Source organism: Mesoplodon bidens (assembly GCF_964165515.1).
Source record: "Mesoplodon bidens genome assembly, chromosome: X".
Taxonomy (NCBI): Eukaryota; Metazoa; Chordata; class Mammalia; order Artiodactyla; family Ziphiidae; genus Mesoplodon; species Mesoplodon bidens.
Window position 1 is genome coordinate 88,632,225 of NC_138163.1, and position 19,716 is coordinate 88,651,940.

General features: G+C 39.9%; 1 protein-coding gene across 2 annotated transcripts in view; it reads left to right on the plus strand.

Moving 5' to 3' along the window:
* Positions 1 to 220: 220 nt before the first annotated feature.
* Positions 221 to 19,716, plus strand: part of LOC308609099 (phosphatidylinositol-3,5-bisphosphate 3-phosphatase MTMR8-like) — a 212,584-nt gene continuing 193,088 nt past the window's right edge. For both annotated transcript variants that reach the window (XM_081222629.1, XM_081222630.1), the window contains exon 1: positions 221 to 333. In XM_081222629.1, the coding sequence (XP_081078755.1) occupies positions 310 to 333 (24 nt within the window). In that variant the 5' untranslated portion in view covers positions 221 to 309. The remainder of the gene's footprint in view (positions 334 to 19,716) is intronic.

Consider the following 19,716-nt stretch of genomic DNA (forward strand, 5'->3'; position numbering starts at 1 on the left):
CTGGATTTTATTTAAACTAAGTGTTCTTAGAGAGCTAGAATGTATATTTAGCCGTTTCCCCTGCCAAAGAAACAGCATTTTGACAGGCTCCCCCAAAGAAAAGGGCATTTGCCAGGAAGCAAGATGGCGGGAGCGGCCATAGGCGAAGTGTCGCGATAGGAGCCTCCGCGAGGATCAGGTGACGAGAGCTTGATCCAGTATGGGGAGGGCGGGAGCTGGAACCCGGGTTGGGCAAGGAGGCAAGTAGAACGGTGGTGGCGGCAGCAGCCCGAGTAGCGGTGAGGCATTCGGGTGGCGGGAACCGCGGTCATGGACCATATCACGGTGCCCAAGGTAAGGAGAAGAGTTCGGCGAGGCTGGGAGCCGTGGGCTCCCTCTCGGTGCTCAGCCGTGAGCCCAGGCACGCTCCCTCAAGCCTTCTCAGGGTGCTCTTTGACACCCTCTTCCGCGCGGGACCCGAGTGATATTCCTCGGTTCACACCCCCTTTCATCCAATCTGAACTTTCTTCTCCTTGGGATCCGCCTGCTGGTGGCTGCGGCGCGAAGGAGCGGTGGTCCTGTGCCAACCGTCCTCTCACGTGACGCCGACGCCACGCCGGTGCTTGCCTGCCGGATCCCTCCCTGACCTGTCCCTCCGACCCCAGCTCCTCCCAGCTCTCTAGTCGTTACCTCACACACGCCTTTACTCCAGCCTTTTATATACACTCGCTGCAGTTGTAACAGCCTTTCTTGAGCACCGCACTTGGCATCGCCTCCCGGAGAGTTACTTCCTTTATCCAGCGTTTCCCTACTCTCTTCTTGACTCCTCCCCTGACCTGCCCCAGCAGTTGCCCAGACCACCACCATCACCCCCACCCCAGCTCACCCGCATGCATGTGTGGGTTTTGGGGGAAAAAGCATCTGTCCAGCCCCAAGGTGGGCTATGAGAAAGGAAGGAGGTGTAGCAGAGTGGACCTGGCCTTGCTCAGCCGGGAAGGAAAACGCGAGAGGTGACACTGCCAGGACAGCTGGTGTCTGTGTATAGCTGACCCCCCAGTTAGAGCCTCGTCTACTTATTTTCTTTCCAGAGCCTACTCTTTCCCTCCCCAACTCCAGCCTCTTTCTATTCGAATTTCACGTCCCTCCTGTCAGTTTTCTTTCTACTATCAGGCCGAGGATCAGAGAAGAGTTACAACTAGTCTCTGCTTAATTTTTTTCTATCCATCATAATAGATGTGGCCCAGGCTAACTGACACGCACGTAAAAGCCCAGTATGTTGTAATCGAAAGAGCACAGATTTTGAAGCCGGAAGACTCTAGTTAGAATGCTGGTCCCCTCAACTAGTAGCTTATGACTGGACAAATTTATTTGGGATCTTAGAATTGCAATTCAGGGATCACAGAAAGTCTGGAAGAAACCAGAATAGTGTCGCACTAGAGGAAATGGCCAGGGTTTTTAGAGGAAAATAGGGACGTCAATGCAGGCTTATACAAGTTGTTTACCAACAATTTGGATTGGAGGGTAAAATTATTCTGTACATAAGATTGAGTTATGGAATGCATCTTATTCATTACTAGGGAAAGTTATGTTTTCTTAGGCCAGATAAAGTCCAGTTTTTAATATTATTCTTTCCTTTTAGCAACTCAGCAACTCTTTAGCAGTTTTAATTTAGAGTGTTCAACAAAAGTCCAGCATGGGCAGCAAACGTGGAGGTCCTCAGGTCATGTCTTAGTCATTCCTGACATAGTTCTTTTCACATTTCCCCCTTTTGCCCATGCTTTTTCCTGAAGAAAACATCATTGGAACAATTCTTATTCCCACATAGCCAGAATAGCTTGGTTACCTGCTCCAGGTCCATCATGTCCCTTAGAGGGTGGTTGTGTGAATGAATCAATGGATGGATTGTAAAATTCATTGGAGGCACCGTGATGTTGTGCTGCCTCGAGTATATCAACTTGTGTGAACATCAACTGAGCAGTAGAATGGCTAAGTATAGAAGTAATCAATTTAAGCAAGCACTTTATCAATATAAAGAAGCTGACAACAATTATTAAGAGTAATAACCCAGTTTGAAGAACAGTTTTGAACCAAGATCCAATGTTTGAGGGTAACCAACTAAACAAATCAAACATTAGGGGAGTATTAAGACTATCAGAATGAAGTCAATTGGCCTTCTTTTGTTAAGATCTTAATTTGAGTTTCTACTATACCAGAGGCATTTATCCAAGTACAACAGGTGTTATTTAAGATGACACAGATACCTCCAAGTTCTGCAAGAAGGTAATCCAAGGCAAATCTTTTATCTAACATAACATGAGCAAGCAAATTCAGGGAGTCTTTTTGGGAACTTAATGCTCTAGCTGTGGCATTAGCTGTGTCTGCTATGGTAGCAGAGAGATTTTGAATAATTTTATCAATGGCTCCAACTCCCCACGTGGTTTGAATAATTCTTAGGAACCTTTGAAATCCCTCAGAAGGGGTTTCTTGGCATAGGCAGAAAGTAGAGTGTGTGTACCATTTGGTAATTTCTGAAGAATTTAACACAGTCAAAGGACCTATGAAAAGTCCTAGAGCACATTGAGAATGTAGGGTTAGGGTGTTGGGGCAGGACATCCCACAGGTGGTACTCTTCCAACCACAAATAAAGACATAGATGGAACATAGAGAAAGGAAGTGTCAAAGGTGAAATTCAACCATGGGTTGGTTATATTTGAGCAGCCTAGAAGCCTTCCTTGTAGGAATACATGAGGGTTATCATGAGAATATGTTTCGTTTTTGCACAGTGAAGTAAAGTTGGGTGTTTGGAAGCTGGATCTGATGTTTCCAGGTAACCAAAGGGACTCGTTGGAACACATGTTCCTAAGGGAATATTCTGGGTTTTATCTGGTTCCAAACAAGGCAAACAAGGAAAGGGAACTGTGGATTTGAGTAGATGAACATGGTATGCTTGGAGAATAGATGAATTCTGAAAAGGATATGGTAGAGGGATACGAGTAAGATTGGAGATAGCCAAGGCAAGGGGATCCTGGGTATTCAGTGAATTATCTAGGGTGCTGATGGCATATCCAATAGTCTTTTAGATTTCCTCCAGTGGCTAGACTTTGGGAAATGCAGAATAAGGCATTATTTTCCCAGTCATAAGGAGCCTGGGTGGATAATAAGAGAGATAATAACATAACTCTAGTAAAAGAGCTATCCCAAGAAAAGTCAGCTATTTTAATATAAAGAAGACTAAGGGTAACTCCTGGTCTTGGTTGGTGAAAGAATCCCAAGTGGAATAGATTAATCGAATGGGCAAGACTTGGAGCCAGAGGCTTATTCCCAGCAGAGTTAATGCAAGATAGAATTACCACTCATGGAGGATGCCCACTGTATGTAATAGGGTAAAGCACATTAATAAAACTGTAACTTCAAGGAGGAGTCCCAAAAGTTCAATTCTCCAGTCCTTCATAGTCAAAATCGAAGGACCAAAGGGCCAGGGTCATTTCCTCTAAACTTTAATTCCTAGCCATAACCTATTGATGAAAATTTTCAAGCCTTGAAAGTATGTCTGTAAGAAGGAAAGGCAATTTGATGCCTCATCAGTTATTACATAATGAAGGAGATGTAACAACTCTATGATGACGGCAATTAGAACGAGGGTAACTTGAGGGATTTCATCAATGAGGATCATGGAGAGTACCAGCCTTGTCCAAAGTCTTGGGAGAGCCATCTACATTAGGTGCCATCTGAGTCACTTCTGGATCACTTTCAGCTTTAGGTCTCCAACTGTTTCAGAGGCCCACACAGGTGGGGAAGGCTTTTTTAAAAATTGGAAACATGAATCCAAGAATCAATGCCTTTAAGTTTAGCAGCACAGGGCGTTGGTTAAAAGTACCTAATAGGGTCCCTTCTATCTGGGTTGTAAGGAGTCCTTTAAAATATGTTTTTTCCAATAAACATAGTCCACTGGTTTTAAATTGTGGTGTTCTGTATCTCCATCTCCCAGGAGCTCACTGTGGAAAAAGTTTTCAACCAGGTGCTCATTTTTTTTTAGAGCCTTAATGAGACTTTGACAATAATGTAAAAGATCTCCCTTGACTAGAAGGGGCTTATATAGTCCTGAGTCAAGAATCATGGGTTTTTCAATAATTTTTTCAAATGGTTACAGTTTGTGTTTTTGAAAGGGTATAGCTATTAAGTTTACCAGAACTATGGGTAGCAATTTAGGCCAAGGAAGGCCGAAGGCCTCAGAGATTTTTGCTAGTTAGGTCTCGATTATGTCATTTGTTCTTTCCATTAGACCAGAAGAATGAGGATGATAGTCACAGTGGAAATGTGGTAGTATAGGCCAGATTTCACAAACAGCATTTAGAATTTGTCCAGTGAAATGGACACCATTATCACTATGTAATTGCAGAGCAATTCCCCAATTAAGAATAATCCTTTCACTTTGTCACGGCTTACCCCTCCCCCTCCCCATATCCTCAAGTCCATTCTCTAGTAGGTCTGTGTCTTTATTCCCGTCTTACCCCTAGGTTCTTCATGACATTTTTTTTCTTAGATTCCATATATATGTGTTAGCATATGGTATTTGTCATGGACATATATACACTACCAAACGTAAAATAGATAGCTAGTGGGAAGCAGCCGCATAGCACAGGGAGATCAGCTCGGTGCTTTGTGACCACCTAGAGGGGTGGGATAGGGAGGGTGGGAGACACAAGAGGGAAGAGATATGGGAACATATGTATATGTATAACTGATTCACTTCGTTATAAAGCAGAAACTAACACACCATTGTAAAGCAATTATACTCCAATAAAGATGTTAAAAAAAAAGAATAATCCTTTCCAACAATATTTTGGCCACTGTAAGGGGAGTTGCATGTCTGCAAGGAAAGGCTTCCACCAAATGGGAATACGTGCACATCATCATCAGAACATATTTGTATCCTTGAGAGGGAGACAGGTAGATAACACCCAGTTGACAAAGAGCAAAGGGACCAGGAGGCAAAGGAAAGTGGTTCTGAGAAGTATAAATAGGTTTTTCTAGGTTATACTTAGGACAGATCGGACACCTCTGACATATTTCAGCTACTACTTTGGGAGAAGGTTTCCAAAAGTATTGTTTTCCCCATGCTATCATTTTATCAGTTCCCCCAATGAGTCACTTAATGTATTAATTTTAGTATGGTTTCTTGAGTGGCTTCAGAAAGAGGAGGGTGGCCATTGGCTTATACCAAAGCCCAGTAAGTTGATCAAATGTGCATCCTTCAGAAAACCACCTCTGTTACTTAGCTGTAGCATGCAATTGCCCATCTCTAATAATATCCTTTTTTCTTTTATTGGAGAATAGTTGCTTTACAATGTTGTGTTAGTTTCGGCTGTACAGCAAAGTGATTCAGCCATATGTATACATATATCTCCTCTTCCTTGGATTTCCTTCCCATTTAGGTAACCACATAGCCCTGAGTAGAGTTCCCTGTGCTATCCAGTCTGTTCTCATTAGTTATCTATTTTATACATTAGTAGTGTATATATGTCAATCCCAATCTCCCAATCCATCCCACTCCCCATTCCCCCCTTGGTATCCATATGTTTATTCTCTACGTCTGTGTCTCTATTTCTGCTTTGCAAATAAGTTAATCTATACCGTTTTTCTAGACTCCAAATATCTGCGTTAATATACAATATTAGTTTTTCTCTTTCTGACTTACTTCACTCTGTATGACAGTACCTAGGACCATCCATGTCTCTACAAATGACGCAATTTCGTTCACTTTTATGGCTGAGTAATATTCCATTGTATAGATGCACCACATCTTCTTTATCCATTCCTCTGTTGATGGGCATTTAGGTTGTTTCCATGTCCTGGCTATTGTAAATAGTGCTGCAATGAACATTTGGGTGCGTGTATCTTTTTGAATTATGGTTTTCTCCAGGTATATGCCCAGGAGTGGGATTGTTGAGTCATATGGTACTGCTATTTTTAGTTTTATAAGGAACCTCCATACTGTTCTCCATAGTGTCTGTACAAATTTACATTTCCACCAACAGTGTAGGGTTCCCTTTCTCCACACCCTCTCCAGCATTTATTGTTTGTAATTTTTTTGATGATGGCCATTCTAACCAGTGTGAGGTGATACCTCACTGTAGTTTTGATGTGCATTTCTCTAATAATTAGTGATGTTGTGCATCTTTTCATGTGTTTGTTGGCCATTTGTCTGTCTTCTTTGGAGAAATGTCTATTTAGGTCTTCTGCCCATTTTTAAAAAATGTTTGGTGACATTTTTTTATTGGAGTAGAGTTGGTGTACATTGCTGTGTTTCTGCTGTACAGTGAAGGGAATCACCTATACATATACATATATCCCCTCTGTTTTTGGATTTCCTTCACGTTTAGGTCATCACAGAGCATTAAGTAGAGTTCCCTATGCTATACAGCAGGTTCTCATTAGTTACCTATTTTATAAATATTAGTGTATATATACCTATACCAATGTCCCAGTTCATCCCACCCGCACTTTTGCGTTAGTGTCCATATATTTGTTCTCTATGTCTGTGTGTCTGTTTCTGCCTTGTAGACAAGTTCTTCTGTAGCATTTTTCTAGATTCCACATATAGGTGTTAATATACGATATTTGTTTTTCTCTTACTGACTTACTTCATTCTGTATGAAAGTCTCTAGGTCCATCCATGTCTCTACAAATGACCCCATATGTTTCTTTTTATGGCCGAGTAATATTCCATTGTGTATATGTACCACATCTTTTTTTTGACATCTTTATTGGAGTATATTTGCTTTACAATAGTGTGTTAGTTTCTGCTTTATAACAAAGTGAATCAGTTATACATATTCATATGTTCCCATATCTCTTCCCTCTTGCGTCTTCCTCCCTCCCATGTCCCTATCCCACTGCTCTAGGAGGTCACAAAGCACTGAGCTGATCTCACTGTGCCATACGGCTGCTTCCCACTAGCTACCTATTATACGTTTGGTAGTGTATATATGTCCATGCCACTCTCTCACTTTGTCACAGCTTACCCTTCCCCCTGCCCATATCCTCAAGTCCATTCTCTAGTAGGTCTGTGTCTTTATTCCCATCTTACACCTAGGTTTTTCATGACCTTTTTATTTTCCCTTAGATTCCATATATATGTGTTAGCATACGGTATTTGTTTTTCTCTTTCTGACTTACTTCACTCTGTATGACACACTGTAGGTCCATCCACCTCACTACAAATAACTCAATTTCGTTTCTTTTTATGGCTGAGAAATATTCCATTGTATATATGTGCCACATCTTCTTTATCCATTCATACGATGATGGACATTTAGGTTGCTTCCATCTCCTGGCTATTGTAAATAGAGCTGCAATGAACATTTTTGTACATGACTCTTTTTGAATTATGGTTTTCTCAGGGTATATGCCCAGTAGTGGGATTGCTGGGTCGTATGGTAGTTCTATTTGTAGTCTTTGAAGGAAACTCCATACTGTTTTCCATAGGGACTGTATCAATTTACATTCCCACCAGCAGTGCAGGAGGGTTCACTTTTCTCCAGACCCTCTCCAGCATTTATTGTTTCTAGATTTTTTGATCATGGCCATTCTGACCGGTGTGAGTTGATATCTCATTTTAGTTTTGATTTGCATTTCTCTAATGATCAATGATGATGAGCCTTCTTTCATGTGTTTGTTGGCAAACTGGATATCTTCTTTGGAGAAATGTCTATTTAGGTCTTCTGCCCATTTTTGGATTGGGTTGTTTTTTTGTAATTGAGCTGCATGAGCTGCTTGTAAATTTTGGAGATTAATCCTTTGTCAGTTGCTTCATTAGGATACATTTTCTCCCATTCTGAGGGTTGTCTTTTGGTCTTGTTTATGGTTTCCTTTGCTGTGCAAAAGCTTTGAAGTTTCATTAGGTCCTATTTGTTTATTTTCGTTTTTATTTCCATTTCTCTAGGAGGTGGGTCCAAAAGGATCTTGCTGTGATTTATGTCATAGAGTGTTCTGCCTATGTTTTCCTCTAAGAGTTTGATAGTTTCCGGCCTTACATTTAGATCTTTAATCCATTTTGAGTTTATTTTTGTGTATGGTGTTAGGGAGTGTTCTAATCTCATACTTTTACATGTACTTGTCCAGTTTTCACCGCACAACTTATTGAAGAGGCTGTCTTTTCTCCACAGTATATGCTTGACTCCTTTATCAAAAATAAGGTGACCATATGTGTATGGGTTTATCTCTGGGCTTTCTATCCTGTTCCATTGATTGATCTTTCTGTTTTTGTGCCGGTACCATACTGTCTTCATTATTGTAGCTTTGTAGGATAGTCTGAAGTCAGGGAGCCTGATTCCTCCAGCTCCATTTTTCGTTCTCAAGATTGCTTGGGCTATTCGGGGTCTTTTGTGTTTCCATACAAATTGTGAATTTTTTTGTTCTAGTTCTGTGAAAAATGCCAGTGGTAGTTTGATAGGGATTGCATTGAATCTGTAGATTGCTATGGGTAGTTAGAGTCATTTTCACAATATTGATTCTTCCAATCAAGGAACATGGTATATCGTTCCATCTATTTGTGTCATCTTTAGTTTCTTTCATCAGTGTCTTATAATTTTTTGCATACAGGTCTTTTGTCTCCTTAGGTAGGTTTATTCCTAGATATTTTATTATTTTTGTTCCAGTGGTAAATGGGAGTGTTTTCTTAATTTCACTTTCAGATTTTTCATCATTAGTATACAGGAATGTCAGAGATTTCTGTGCATTAATTTTGTATCCTGGTACTTTACCAAATTCATTGATTAGCTGTAGTACTTTACTGGTAGCATCTTTGTTATTCTCTATGTATAGTATCATGTCATCTGCAAACAGTGACAGCTTTACTTCTTCTTTTCCCATTTGCATTCCTTTTATTTCTTTTTCTTCTCTGATTGCTGTGGCTACAACTTCCAAAACTATGTTCAATAAGAGTGGTGAGAGTGGGCAACCTTGTCTTTTTCCTGTTCTTAGTGTAAATGTTTTCAGTTTTTCAGCATTGAGGATGATGTTGGCTGTGGGTTTGTCATATATTGCCTTTATTATGTTGAGGAAAGTTGCCTCTATGCCTATTTTCTTCAGAGTTTTTATTATAAATGGGTGTTGAATTTTGTTGAAAGCTTTTTCTGCATGTATTGCGATGATCATATGGTTTTTCTCCTTCAATTTGTCAATGTGGTGTATCACGTTGATTGATTTGTGTATATTGAAGAATCCTTGCATTCCTGGAATAAACCCCACTTGATCATGGTGTATGATCCTTTTAATGTGCTGGTGGATTCTGTTTGCTAGTATTTTGTTGAGGATTTTTGCATATATGTTTATCAGTGATATTGGCCAGTAGTTTTCTTTGTGACATCCTTGTCTGGTTTTGGTATCAAGGTGATGGTGGCCTTGTAGAATGAGTTTGGGAATGTTCCTCCCTCTGCTATATTTTGGAAGAGTTTGAGAAGGACAGGTGTTAGCTCCTCTCTAATTGTTTGATAGAATATGCCTGTGAAGCCATCAGGTTGTGGACTTTTGTTTGCTGGAAGATTTTTAATCAGTCTCATTTTCAGTGCATGTGATTGTTCTGTTCATATTTTCTATTTCTTCCTGGTTCAGTCTTGGCAGGTTGTGCATTTCTGAGAATTTGTCTATTTATTCCAGATTGTCCATTTTATTGGCACAGAGTTGCTTGTAGTAATATTTCATGATCTTTTGTATTTCTGCAGCGTCAGTTGTTACTTCTCCTTTTTCATTTCTAATTCTATTGATGTGAATCTTCTCCCTTTTTTTCCTGGTGAGTCTGGCTAATGGTTTATCAATTTTGTTTATCTTCTCAACGAACCAGCTTTTTGTTTTATTGATGGTTGCTATCGTTTCCTTCATTTATTTTTCATTTACTTCTGAGCTAATCTTTTTGATTTCCTTCTTCTAACTTTGGGGTAGTTTTGTTCTTCTTTGTCAAGTTGCGTTAGGAGCAAGGTTAGGTTGTTTATTTGAGATGTTTCCTGTTTCTTAAGGTAGGATTTTATTGCTATAAACTTCCCTCTTAGAACTACTTTTGCTGCACCCATAGGTTTTGGGTCGTCGTGTCTCCATTGTCATTTGTTTGTATGTATTTTTTGATTTCCTCTTTGATTTCTTCAGTGATCACTTCGTTATTAAGTAGTGTATTGTTTAGCCTCCATGTGGCTGTATTTTTTACAGATCTTTTCCTGTAATTAATATTGAGTCTCATAGCATTGTGTTCGGAAAAGATACTTGATACAATTTCAATTTTCTTAAATTTACCAAGGCTTGATTTGTGACCAAAAATATGATCTATCCTGGAGAATGTTCCACGAGCACTTGAGAAAAATGTGTATTCTGTTGTTTTTGGATGGAATGTCCTTTAAATATCAATTAAGTCCATCTTGTTTAATGTATCATTTAAAGCTTGTGTTTCCTTATTTATTTTCATTTTGGATGATCTGTCCATTGGTGAAAGTGGGGTGTTAAAGTCCCCTACTATGAATGTGTTTCTGTTGATTTCCCCTTTTATGGCTGTTAGTATTTGCCTTATGTATTGAGGTGCTCCTATGTTGGGTGCATAATTATTTACAATTGCTATATCTTCTTCTAGGATTGATCCCTTGATCATTATGTAGTGTCCTTCTTTGTGTCTTGTTTTTATTTTAAAGTCTATTTTGTCTGATATGAGAATTGCTACTCCAGCTTTCTTTTGGTTTCCATTTCCATGGAATGTCTTTTTCCATCCCTTCACTTTCAGTCTGTATGTGTCCCTAGGTCTGAAGTGGGTCTGTTGTAGACAGCATATATATGGGTCTTTTTTTTTTGTATCCATTCAGCCTGTGTGTGTGTTTTGGTGGGAGCATTCAGTCCATTTACATTTAAGGTAATTATTGATATGTATGTTCCTATTCCCATTTTCTTAATTGTTTTTGGTTTTTTATTGTAGGTCTTTTCCTCCTCTTGTGTTTCTTGCCTAGAGAAGTTCCTGTAGCATTTGTTGTAAAGCTGGTTTTGTGGTGCTGAACTCTCATCTTTTCCTTGTCTGTAAAGAATTTAATTTCTCCATCAAATCTGAATGGGATCCTTGCTGGGTAGAGTAATCTTGGTTGTAGGTTTTTTTCCTTCATCACTTTAAGTATGTTCTGCCACTCCCTTCTGGCTTGCAGAGTTTCTGCTGAAAGATCAGCTGTTAACCTTATGGGGATTCCCTTGTGTGTTATTTGTTGTTTTTCCTTTGCTGCTTTAATATGTTTTCTTTGTATTTAATTTTTGACAGTTTGATTAATATGTGTCTTGGCATGTTTCTCCTTGGATTTATCCTGTATGGGACTCTCTGTGCTTCCTGGACATGATTAAGTATTTCCTTTCCCATATTAGGGAAGTTTTCAACTATAATCTCTTCAAGTATTTTCTCAGTCCCTTTCTTTTTCTCTTCTTCTTCTGGGACCACTATAATTTGAATATTGGTACGTTTAATGTTGTCCTAGAGGTCTCTGAGACTGTCCTCAGATCTTTTCATTCTTTTTTCTTTATTCTGCTCTGCAGTAGTTATTTCCACTATTTTATCTTCCAGGTCACTTATCCGTTCTTCCACCTCAGCTATTCTGCTATTGATCCCTTCTAGAGTGTTTTTAATTTTATTTATTGTGTTGTTCATTGTTGCTTGTTTCATCTTTAGTTTTTCTAGGTCCTTGTTAAATGTTTCTTGCATTTTCTCTATTCTATTTGCAAGATTTTGGATCACCTTTACTATCCATATTCTGAATTCTTTTTCAGGTAGACTGCCTATTTCCTCTTCATTTGTTATGTCTGGTGGGTTTTTATCTTGCTACTTCATCTGCTGTGTGTTTTTTTATCTTCTCATTTTGCTTATCTTACTGTGTTTGGGGTCTACTTTTTGCAGGCTGAAGGTTCGTAGTTCCCATTGTTTTTTTTTTGTTTGTTTGTTTGTCTGTTCGCAGTGGCTAAAGTTGGTTCAGTGGGTTGTGTAGGCTTCCTGGTTGAGGGGACTAGTGCCTGTGTTCTGGTGGATGAGGCTGGATGTTGTCTTTCTGGTTGGCAGGTCCACGTCTGGTGGTGTGTTTTGGGGTGTCTGTGAACTTATTATGATTTTAGGTAGCCTGTCTGCTAATGGGTGGTGTTTTGTTCCTGTCTTGCTAGTTGTTTGCCATAGGGTGTCCAGCACTGTAGCTTGCTGGTCGTTGAGTGAAGCTGGGTGATGGTGTTGAGATGGAGATCTCTGGGAGATTTTTGCCATTTGATATTATGTGGAGCTGGGAGGTCTCTTGTGGACCAGTGTCCTGAAATTGGCTCTCCCACCTCAGAGGCACAGCACTGACTCATTGCTGCAACACCAAGAGCCTTTCATCCACACGGCATATAATAAAATGGAGAAAATATAGAAAGGAAGAAAGAAAGAAAGAAGAAAGAAAGAAGAGAAAGAAGGAAGGAAGGAAAAGAAAAAATAAAGATAATGTCAAATAAAGTTATTAAAATAAAAAATAATCATAAAGACAAAATTTTTTTTAAAGTTAAAAAAAGAAACAAGCAAACAAAGAAAAATAACGGACGGACAGAACCCTAGGACAAATGGTGATAGCAAAGTTATACAGACAAAATGTCACACAGAAGCATACACCTACACACTTAGAAAAAGAGGAAAAGGAGAAAAAATAATATATCTTGCTCTCAAAGTCCACTTTGTCAGTTTGGGATGATTCGTTGTGTATTCATGTATTCCACCGATGCAGGGTACATCAAGTTGATTGTGGAGATTTATTCCGCTGCTCCTGAGGCTCCTGGGAGAAATTTCCCATTCTGTTCTTTGTTTGCACAGCTCCCGTGGTTCAGCTTTGGATTTGGCCATGCCTCTGCATGTCGGTCACCGGAGGTCGTCTGTTCTTCACTCAGACAGGACGGGGTTAATGTAGCCACTGTTTCGGGGGCTCTGGCTCACTCAAGTGGGGGGCGGGAGGGGCATGGAGTGGGGGGTGAGCCTGCGGCAGCAGAGGCCGGCATGACGTTGCACCAGCTTGTGGCGTGCCTTGCGTTCTCCTGTGGAAGTTGTCCCTGGATCACGGGACCCTGGCAGTGGTGGACTGCACAGCCTCCTGGTAGGGGATGTGTGGATAGTGACCTGTGCTCACACACAGGATTCTTGGTGGTGGCAGAAGTTGCCTTTGCATCTCATGCCTGTCTCTGGGCTCTGCACTGACAGCCATGGCTCATGCCAGTCTTGGAGCTACTTTAAGCAGCACTCTTAATCCCCTCTCCTCGTGCACTAGGAAACAAAGAGGGAAGAAAAACTCTCTTGCTTCTTAGGCTGTTCCAGACTTTTTCCCAGACTCCCTCCTGGCTAGCAGTGATGCACTGACCCCTTCAGGCTATGTTCACACCACCAGTCCTCTTCCTGCGATCTGACAGAAGCCCAAGCCTCAGCTCGCAGCCCGCGCCCCCACCCCGACAGGTGAGCAGACAAGCCTCTCGGGCTGGTGAGTGGTGGTGGTCGGCACCGATCCTCTGTGTGGGAATCTCTCCGCTTTGCCCTCTGCACCCTTGTTGCTGTGCTCTCCTCCACAGCTCCGAAGTTTCCTCCCCGCCACCCGCAGTCTCTGCCGATGAAGGGGCTTCTAGTGTGTGGAAACCTTTCCTCCTTCACAGCTCCCTCCCACTGGTGCAGGTCCCATCCCTATTCTTTTATCTCTGTTTATTCTTTTTTTCTTTTGACCTACCCAGGTACGTGGGGAGTTTCTTGCCTTTTGGGAGGTCTGGGGTCTTCTGCCAGCGTTCAGTGGGTGTTCTGTAGGAGTTGTTCCACGTGTAGATGTATTTCTGATGTATCTGTGGGGAGGAAGGTGATCTCCGCATCTTACTCTTCTGCCATCTTCTATCTTTGCACTTTCTATCCTGTTCAATTCATCTATATTTCTGTCTTTGTGGCAGTACCATACTGTCTTGATCACTGTAGCTTTGTAGTATAGTCTGAAGTCTGGGAGCCTGATTCCTCCAGCTCCGTTCTTCTTTCTCAAGACTGCTTTGGTTATTTGGGATCTTTTTTGTTTCAATACAAATTGTGAAATTATTTCTAGTTCTCAGAAAAATGACATTGGTAGTTTGATAGTGATTGCTTTGAATCTGTAGATTGCTTTGGGTAGTAGAGTCATTTTCACAGTGTTGATTCTTCCAATCCAAGAACATGGTATATCTCTCCATCTGTTTGTATCATCTTTAATTTCTTTCATCAGTGTCTTATAGTTTTCTGCACATAGGTCTTTTGTCTCCTTAGGTAGGTTTATTCCTAGGTATTTTATTCTTTTTGTTGCAGTGGTAAATGGAAGTGTTTCCTGAATTTCTCTTTCAGATTTTTCATCATTAGTGTATAGGAATGCAAGAGATTTCTGTTCATTAATTTTGTATCCTGCTACTTTACCAAATTCATTGATTAGCTCTAGTAGTTTTCTTGTAGCATCTTTAGGATTCCCTCTGTATGTTATCATGTCATCTGCAAACAGTGACAGCTTTACTTCTTCTTTTCCAATTTGGATTCCTTTTATTTCTTTTTCTTCTTTGATTACTGTGGTTACAACTTCCAAAACTATGTTAAATAATATCAGTGAGAGTGGGCAACCTTGTCTTGTTCCTGACCTTAGTGGAAATGGTTTCAGTTTTTCACCATTGAGAATAATGTTGGCTGTGGGTTTGTCATATATGGTCTTTATTATGTTGAGTTAAGTTCCCTCTGTGCCTACTTTCTGGAGGGTTTTTATCATATATTGGTGTTGAATTTTGTTGAATGCTTTTTCTGCATTTATTGAGATGATTCTATCATTTTTCTCTTTCAATTCGTTAATATGATTTATCACATTGTTTGATTTGTATATATTGAAGAATCTTTGCATTCCTGGGATAACCTCCACTTGATCATGGTGTATTATCCTTTTAATGTGCTGTTGGATTCTGTTTGCTAGTATTTTGTTGAGGATTTTTGCATCTGTGTTCATCAGTGATATTGGCCTGTAGTTTTCTTTTTTGTGACATCTTTTTCTGGTTTTCGTATCTGGGTGATGGTGGCCTCGTATAATGAGTTTGGGAGTGTTGCTCCCTCTGCTATATTTTGGAATGGTTTGAGAAGGATAGGTGTTAGCTCTTTTCTAAATGTTTGATATATTTAGACTGTGAAGACATCTGGTCGTGGGCTTTTGTTTGTTGCAGGATTTTTAATCACAGTCTCAATTTCAGTGCTTTTTTTTTCTTTTTTGAGAGTCCAGAAATAAATCATTACATTTATTATCAGTTAATTAAAAAATTATTGAGGTAAAATGTCATAACTTAAAATTTTCCATCTTAGTCATTTTTAATTGTACAGTTCTGTGGTATTAAGTACATTCATAATGTTGTGCAACCATCACAACCATTCATCTTCATAACTTTTAATCTTGTAAAACTGAAACCCTATACCAATTAAACAGTAACCCCTCCTCCCAGCCCCTGGCAACCACAGTTCTACTTTCTCTCTCTAGATTTTGACTACTCTAAGTATCTACTTCATATGAGCAGAAATGTGCACTATTTGTCTTTTTGTGACTGGCTCATTTCAATCACCATAATGTCCTCAAGGTTTATCCATGTTGTAGCATATGTCAGAATTTCCTTCCTTTTTAAGGCTAAATAATATTCCACTGTATGTTTATACTACATTGTAGCATTCAATCATCCATCGATGGGCACTTAGGTTGCTTCCATGATTGTACTATTGTGAATAATACTGGTATGAACATGGGTGTACAAATGTCTATTTGAGTCCCTGATTCCACTTCTTCTGGGCATATACCCAGAAGTGGAATGCTAGATCATATGGTAATTGTATTTTTAATATTTTGAGGAACTGCCATAGTGGCTGTACCATTTTACTTTCCCACCAGCAATGTACAAGGGTTCCAGTTTCTCCACATCTCCACTAAGATGTGTTTTTTTTTCTATTCTTTTCTTTTTTTTGATAGTACCCATCCTAATGGATGTGGGGAGGTATCTCATTATAGTTTTGATTTCCATTTCCCTAATGATTAGTGATGTTGAGCATCTTTTCATGTGGTTATTGGCCATTTATAGACAACTTTTTAATTTTTAAATTTTTTTATTTTGGGGTGTGTGGGGTCTTTGTTGTGGCACGTGGGCTCTTCGTTGTGGCACAGGCTTCTCTCTAGTGGTGGCACACGGGCTCAGTAGTTGCAGCACATGGGCTTAGTTGCCCTGCAGCATGTGGGATCTTAGTTGCCCAACCAAAGATCGAACCCATACCCCCTGCAGTGGAAGCATGGAATCCTAACCACTGGACCACCAGGGAATTCCCCCTTATTGGCCATTTATATAACTTCTTTGGAGAAATGTATGGAGGTTCCTTAAAAAAACTACAAATAGAACTACCATATGACCCAGCAATCCCACTACTAGGCACATACCCTGAGAAAACCATAATTCAAAAAGAGACATGTACCAAAATGTTCATTGCAGCTCTATTCACAATAGCCCGGAGATGGAAACAACCTAAGTGTCCATCATCGGATGAATGGATAAAGAAGATGTGGCACATATATACAATGGAATATTACTCAGCCATAAAAAGAAGCGAAATTGAGCTATTTGTAATGAGGTGAATAGACCTAGAGTCTGTCATACAGAGTGAAGTAAGTCAGAAAGAGAAAGACAAATGCCATATGCTAACACATATATATGGAATTTAAGAAAAAAACAATGCCATGAAGAAGCTAGGGGTGAAACGGGAATAAAGGCACAGACCCACTTGAGAATGAACTTGAGGATATGTGGAGGGGGAAGGGTAAGCTGTGACAAAGCGAGAGAGAGGCATGGACATATATACACTACCAAACGTAAGGCAGATAGATAGTGGGAAGCAGCCGCATAGCACAGGAAGATCAGCTCAGTGCTTTGTGACCGCCTGGAGGGGTGGGATAGGGAGGGTGGGTGGGAGGGAGACGCAAGAGGGAAGGGATATGAGAACAGATGTATATGTATAACTGATTCACTTTGTTACAAAGCAGAAACTAACACACCATTGTAAAGCAATTATACTCCAATAAATATGTAAAAAAATATGAAACTTTCCTAAAAGCAGATAATTTTTGGCTTGACTTCCAGGAAACTGAGAACTAAATTTAGTGTTCCACCATATTAACTACATTAGCCCTTGTATTTAGCATTATTGCTTCCTCCTCCTTTTTCATGGCTTTGATTTTCTGTTCTGATAGCATGATTGTAGATTTATGTTTTATTATAAACCACCTCAAATTCATTTAGGAAGAGGCAAGTTCTAAATCAAGATGAAACTGGGTAAAGTGTTTTTCCTTATCAAGGAAATGTGACTTCTAGAGACAAGGGTTATACTCCTCTTTCAGTTCTCAAAAACCTAAATCCAGTTGGCTTCGCTTTGATCCTTTCAGTCAAGGAAGTAGTATCATATAGTGGGGAAAAAACATGGACAGAGCCAGGTTTGAATTCCAGATGTATTATTTCTTAACTATGAGCTCTTGGGCAAATCGCTCAAAAGATCTGGGTCTCAGTTTACTCCTTTGTAAAATGGAGGTAATATCTACAGCTTGGGAGTATGATGAAGATTAAGATATGGTATGATAAGGGACTGACACAAATTAAGTGTTCCATGACTATGTATTCCCTTCTTTTTCCATCAGAGCCAAACACCAATGGTAGAGGCTTTAGTATATGTATTAGTCCTCAAGGGTCTCAAAGATCAGCCCGTCTCAAAGAGGAGTATTTTCCTGAGCATCCTGAGTACCAAGGCTCTTGGCAGTACAGTTAAGAGAGAAAGCCTACCAAGGAAGCCCTGGTAGCAGTGGTCTGATACTGTGGCCACTATTTTATAGGGATTGGAATTGTTTTCCTCACCACCAGAACTTCCTCCTTTGACATAACTTTGTACTTGGGAAACCCCAATGAATATATTACTCCTAGAAACCATTGGGATTTATTTTAGTTAGAGTTGTCTTTTAAACATCATTTTGTGGTTTTGTGGTGCAATATTTAAGTGCTTTAGAAAGAGTTTTCGATAATCTCCAAAGACATTTTCCTTGGTTGAGAAATGCATACTGGACAGGGAGTCAGGAGGCCTGGGCTGATACTGACATGCTGCATGACCTTAGGTTTTATTTTCCTTGTGGATAAAATAATAATATTTAACCTTTATTGAGCAATTACTAAGTGTCAGGAACTATTGTAAGTGCTTTACATAAATATTGCATATTTATATACTAATTTAAGACTCACAACAATAACTATCATTATCCTCATTTCAAAGAAAAAGAAATTAAAACCGAGAAAGCTTAAGCAACTTGCTCAGAGTCAGAAAATGAAGCAGTGTGTGACTCAAGTCTGTGCTCATAACCCCTACACTGTACTGCTTCAATAAAATGAGCAGATTGGATTGTACCAGCACTTCCTAAACTTTGTGCCCGATGACCACTAGTCCCACAAGATAAGTTGTTTAAAAAAGAAAAAAAAAGATTCTAAGGTAAAATATGTTGACACCACAAACACTGTGGAGATTGATAGTGAATTTTAACCTGTTAAAGTCTCTGAGAAACCCTGTAAGAAACCTGCTTATAATGCAGTGTTTCCCTAACCTGACCACAGAACTCTGTGTGTATGTGTGTGCGTGCGTGTGTGTGCATATGCATGCACACACACCTATTAACATTCTGTGGAACTAGGGTTTATAGAACGTGCTTTGAGAAATGCTGGTGTTAATCTGGAAGATTCATTCTCTTAAGTGCTTCTAGCACTTAATAATGATAGGTATGTGGACTGTAAAATGCAGCATTCCTTTCTGAGTCTCAAGTTTTCTTTAATTGGAGGGGTGCTGCAAATTACGGTGTGATGAGGCATAAATTCAAGGCTGGTCTGGGTTGCATTTTTAACACTTGCTTCAAATGACCTTGTACATCTTAACACAAAAGACGTCATTTGCCCTCTACCTTTTCCTTTCCTCCTTCCTGCCCTGTTACATATTTTCTCACTTATTACTTAAAAGAAGAGACTTAAATCAGAGATGCTTGTTAGGAAAATAGGAGAAAGCTTTTTTAATATGTGCAGGGTGCAGCAATTGTTTTCATGATGAATACTCTTTGTTGTCAGATGATGCCACATGGAGCAGGGCTTATGTGGAACACGAGCTGTTAGATATCACCACGCTGTTAGTCCTCCTGGAGCCAGATGTTCTGTCTTTTATTTAATTATTTTTGCAGTGTTTCCAAGTTGTTACCAGTAATTGTGACAAATAAGGATAGTAAATGAATTCACAGACCTCTGAAGTGCACCTGATTTCCTCCCTTCCTCCCTTCCTCCCTTCCTGGAAGGGTAATGAAAAACAAACAAACAAACATGGTTTATGGTCTACATTTTCTCTAAGAGCAAAGGTCTTGTAAATGTCAGCATGTTCTGTTTACAGTCCAGGTGTGCAAAACTAACAAAGCAGTTGGGTGGCCTTACTGGGAATTAGAGTCTCTATAGTACTTAGTGGTGGTCATCTTCTCACCTCTTTTCTTTCTCTCTCCATCTCTCTCTCTTTACTCTTCCTCTCCTCCCTTCTCTCTTTCTCTCTCCTTTTTCCTTTTTCTCCCCCCTCTATCCTTTCTCTCCCCTCACCATACCCTCAGGTCTTTTTTTTTTTTTTTTTTTTGCGGTACGCGGGCCTCTCAC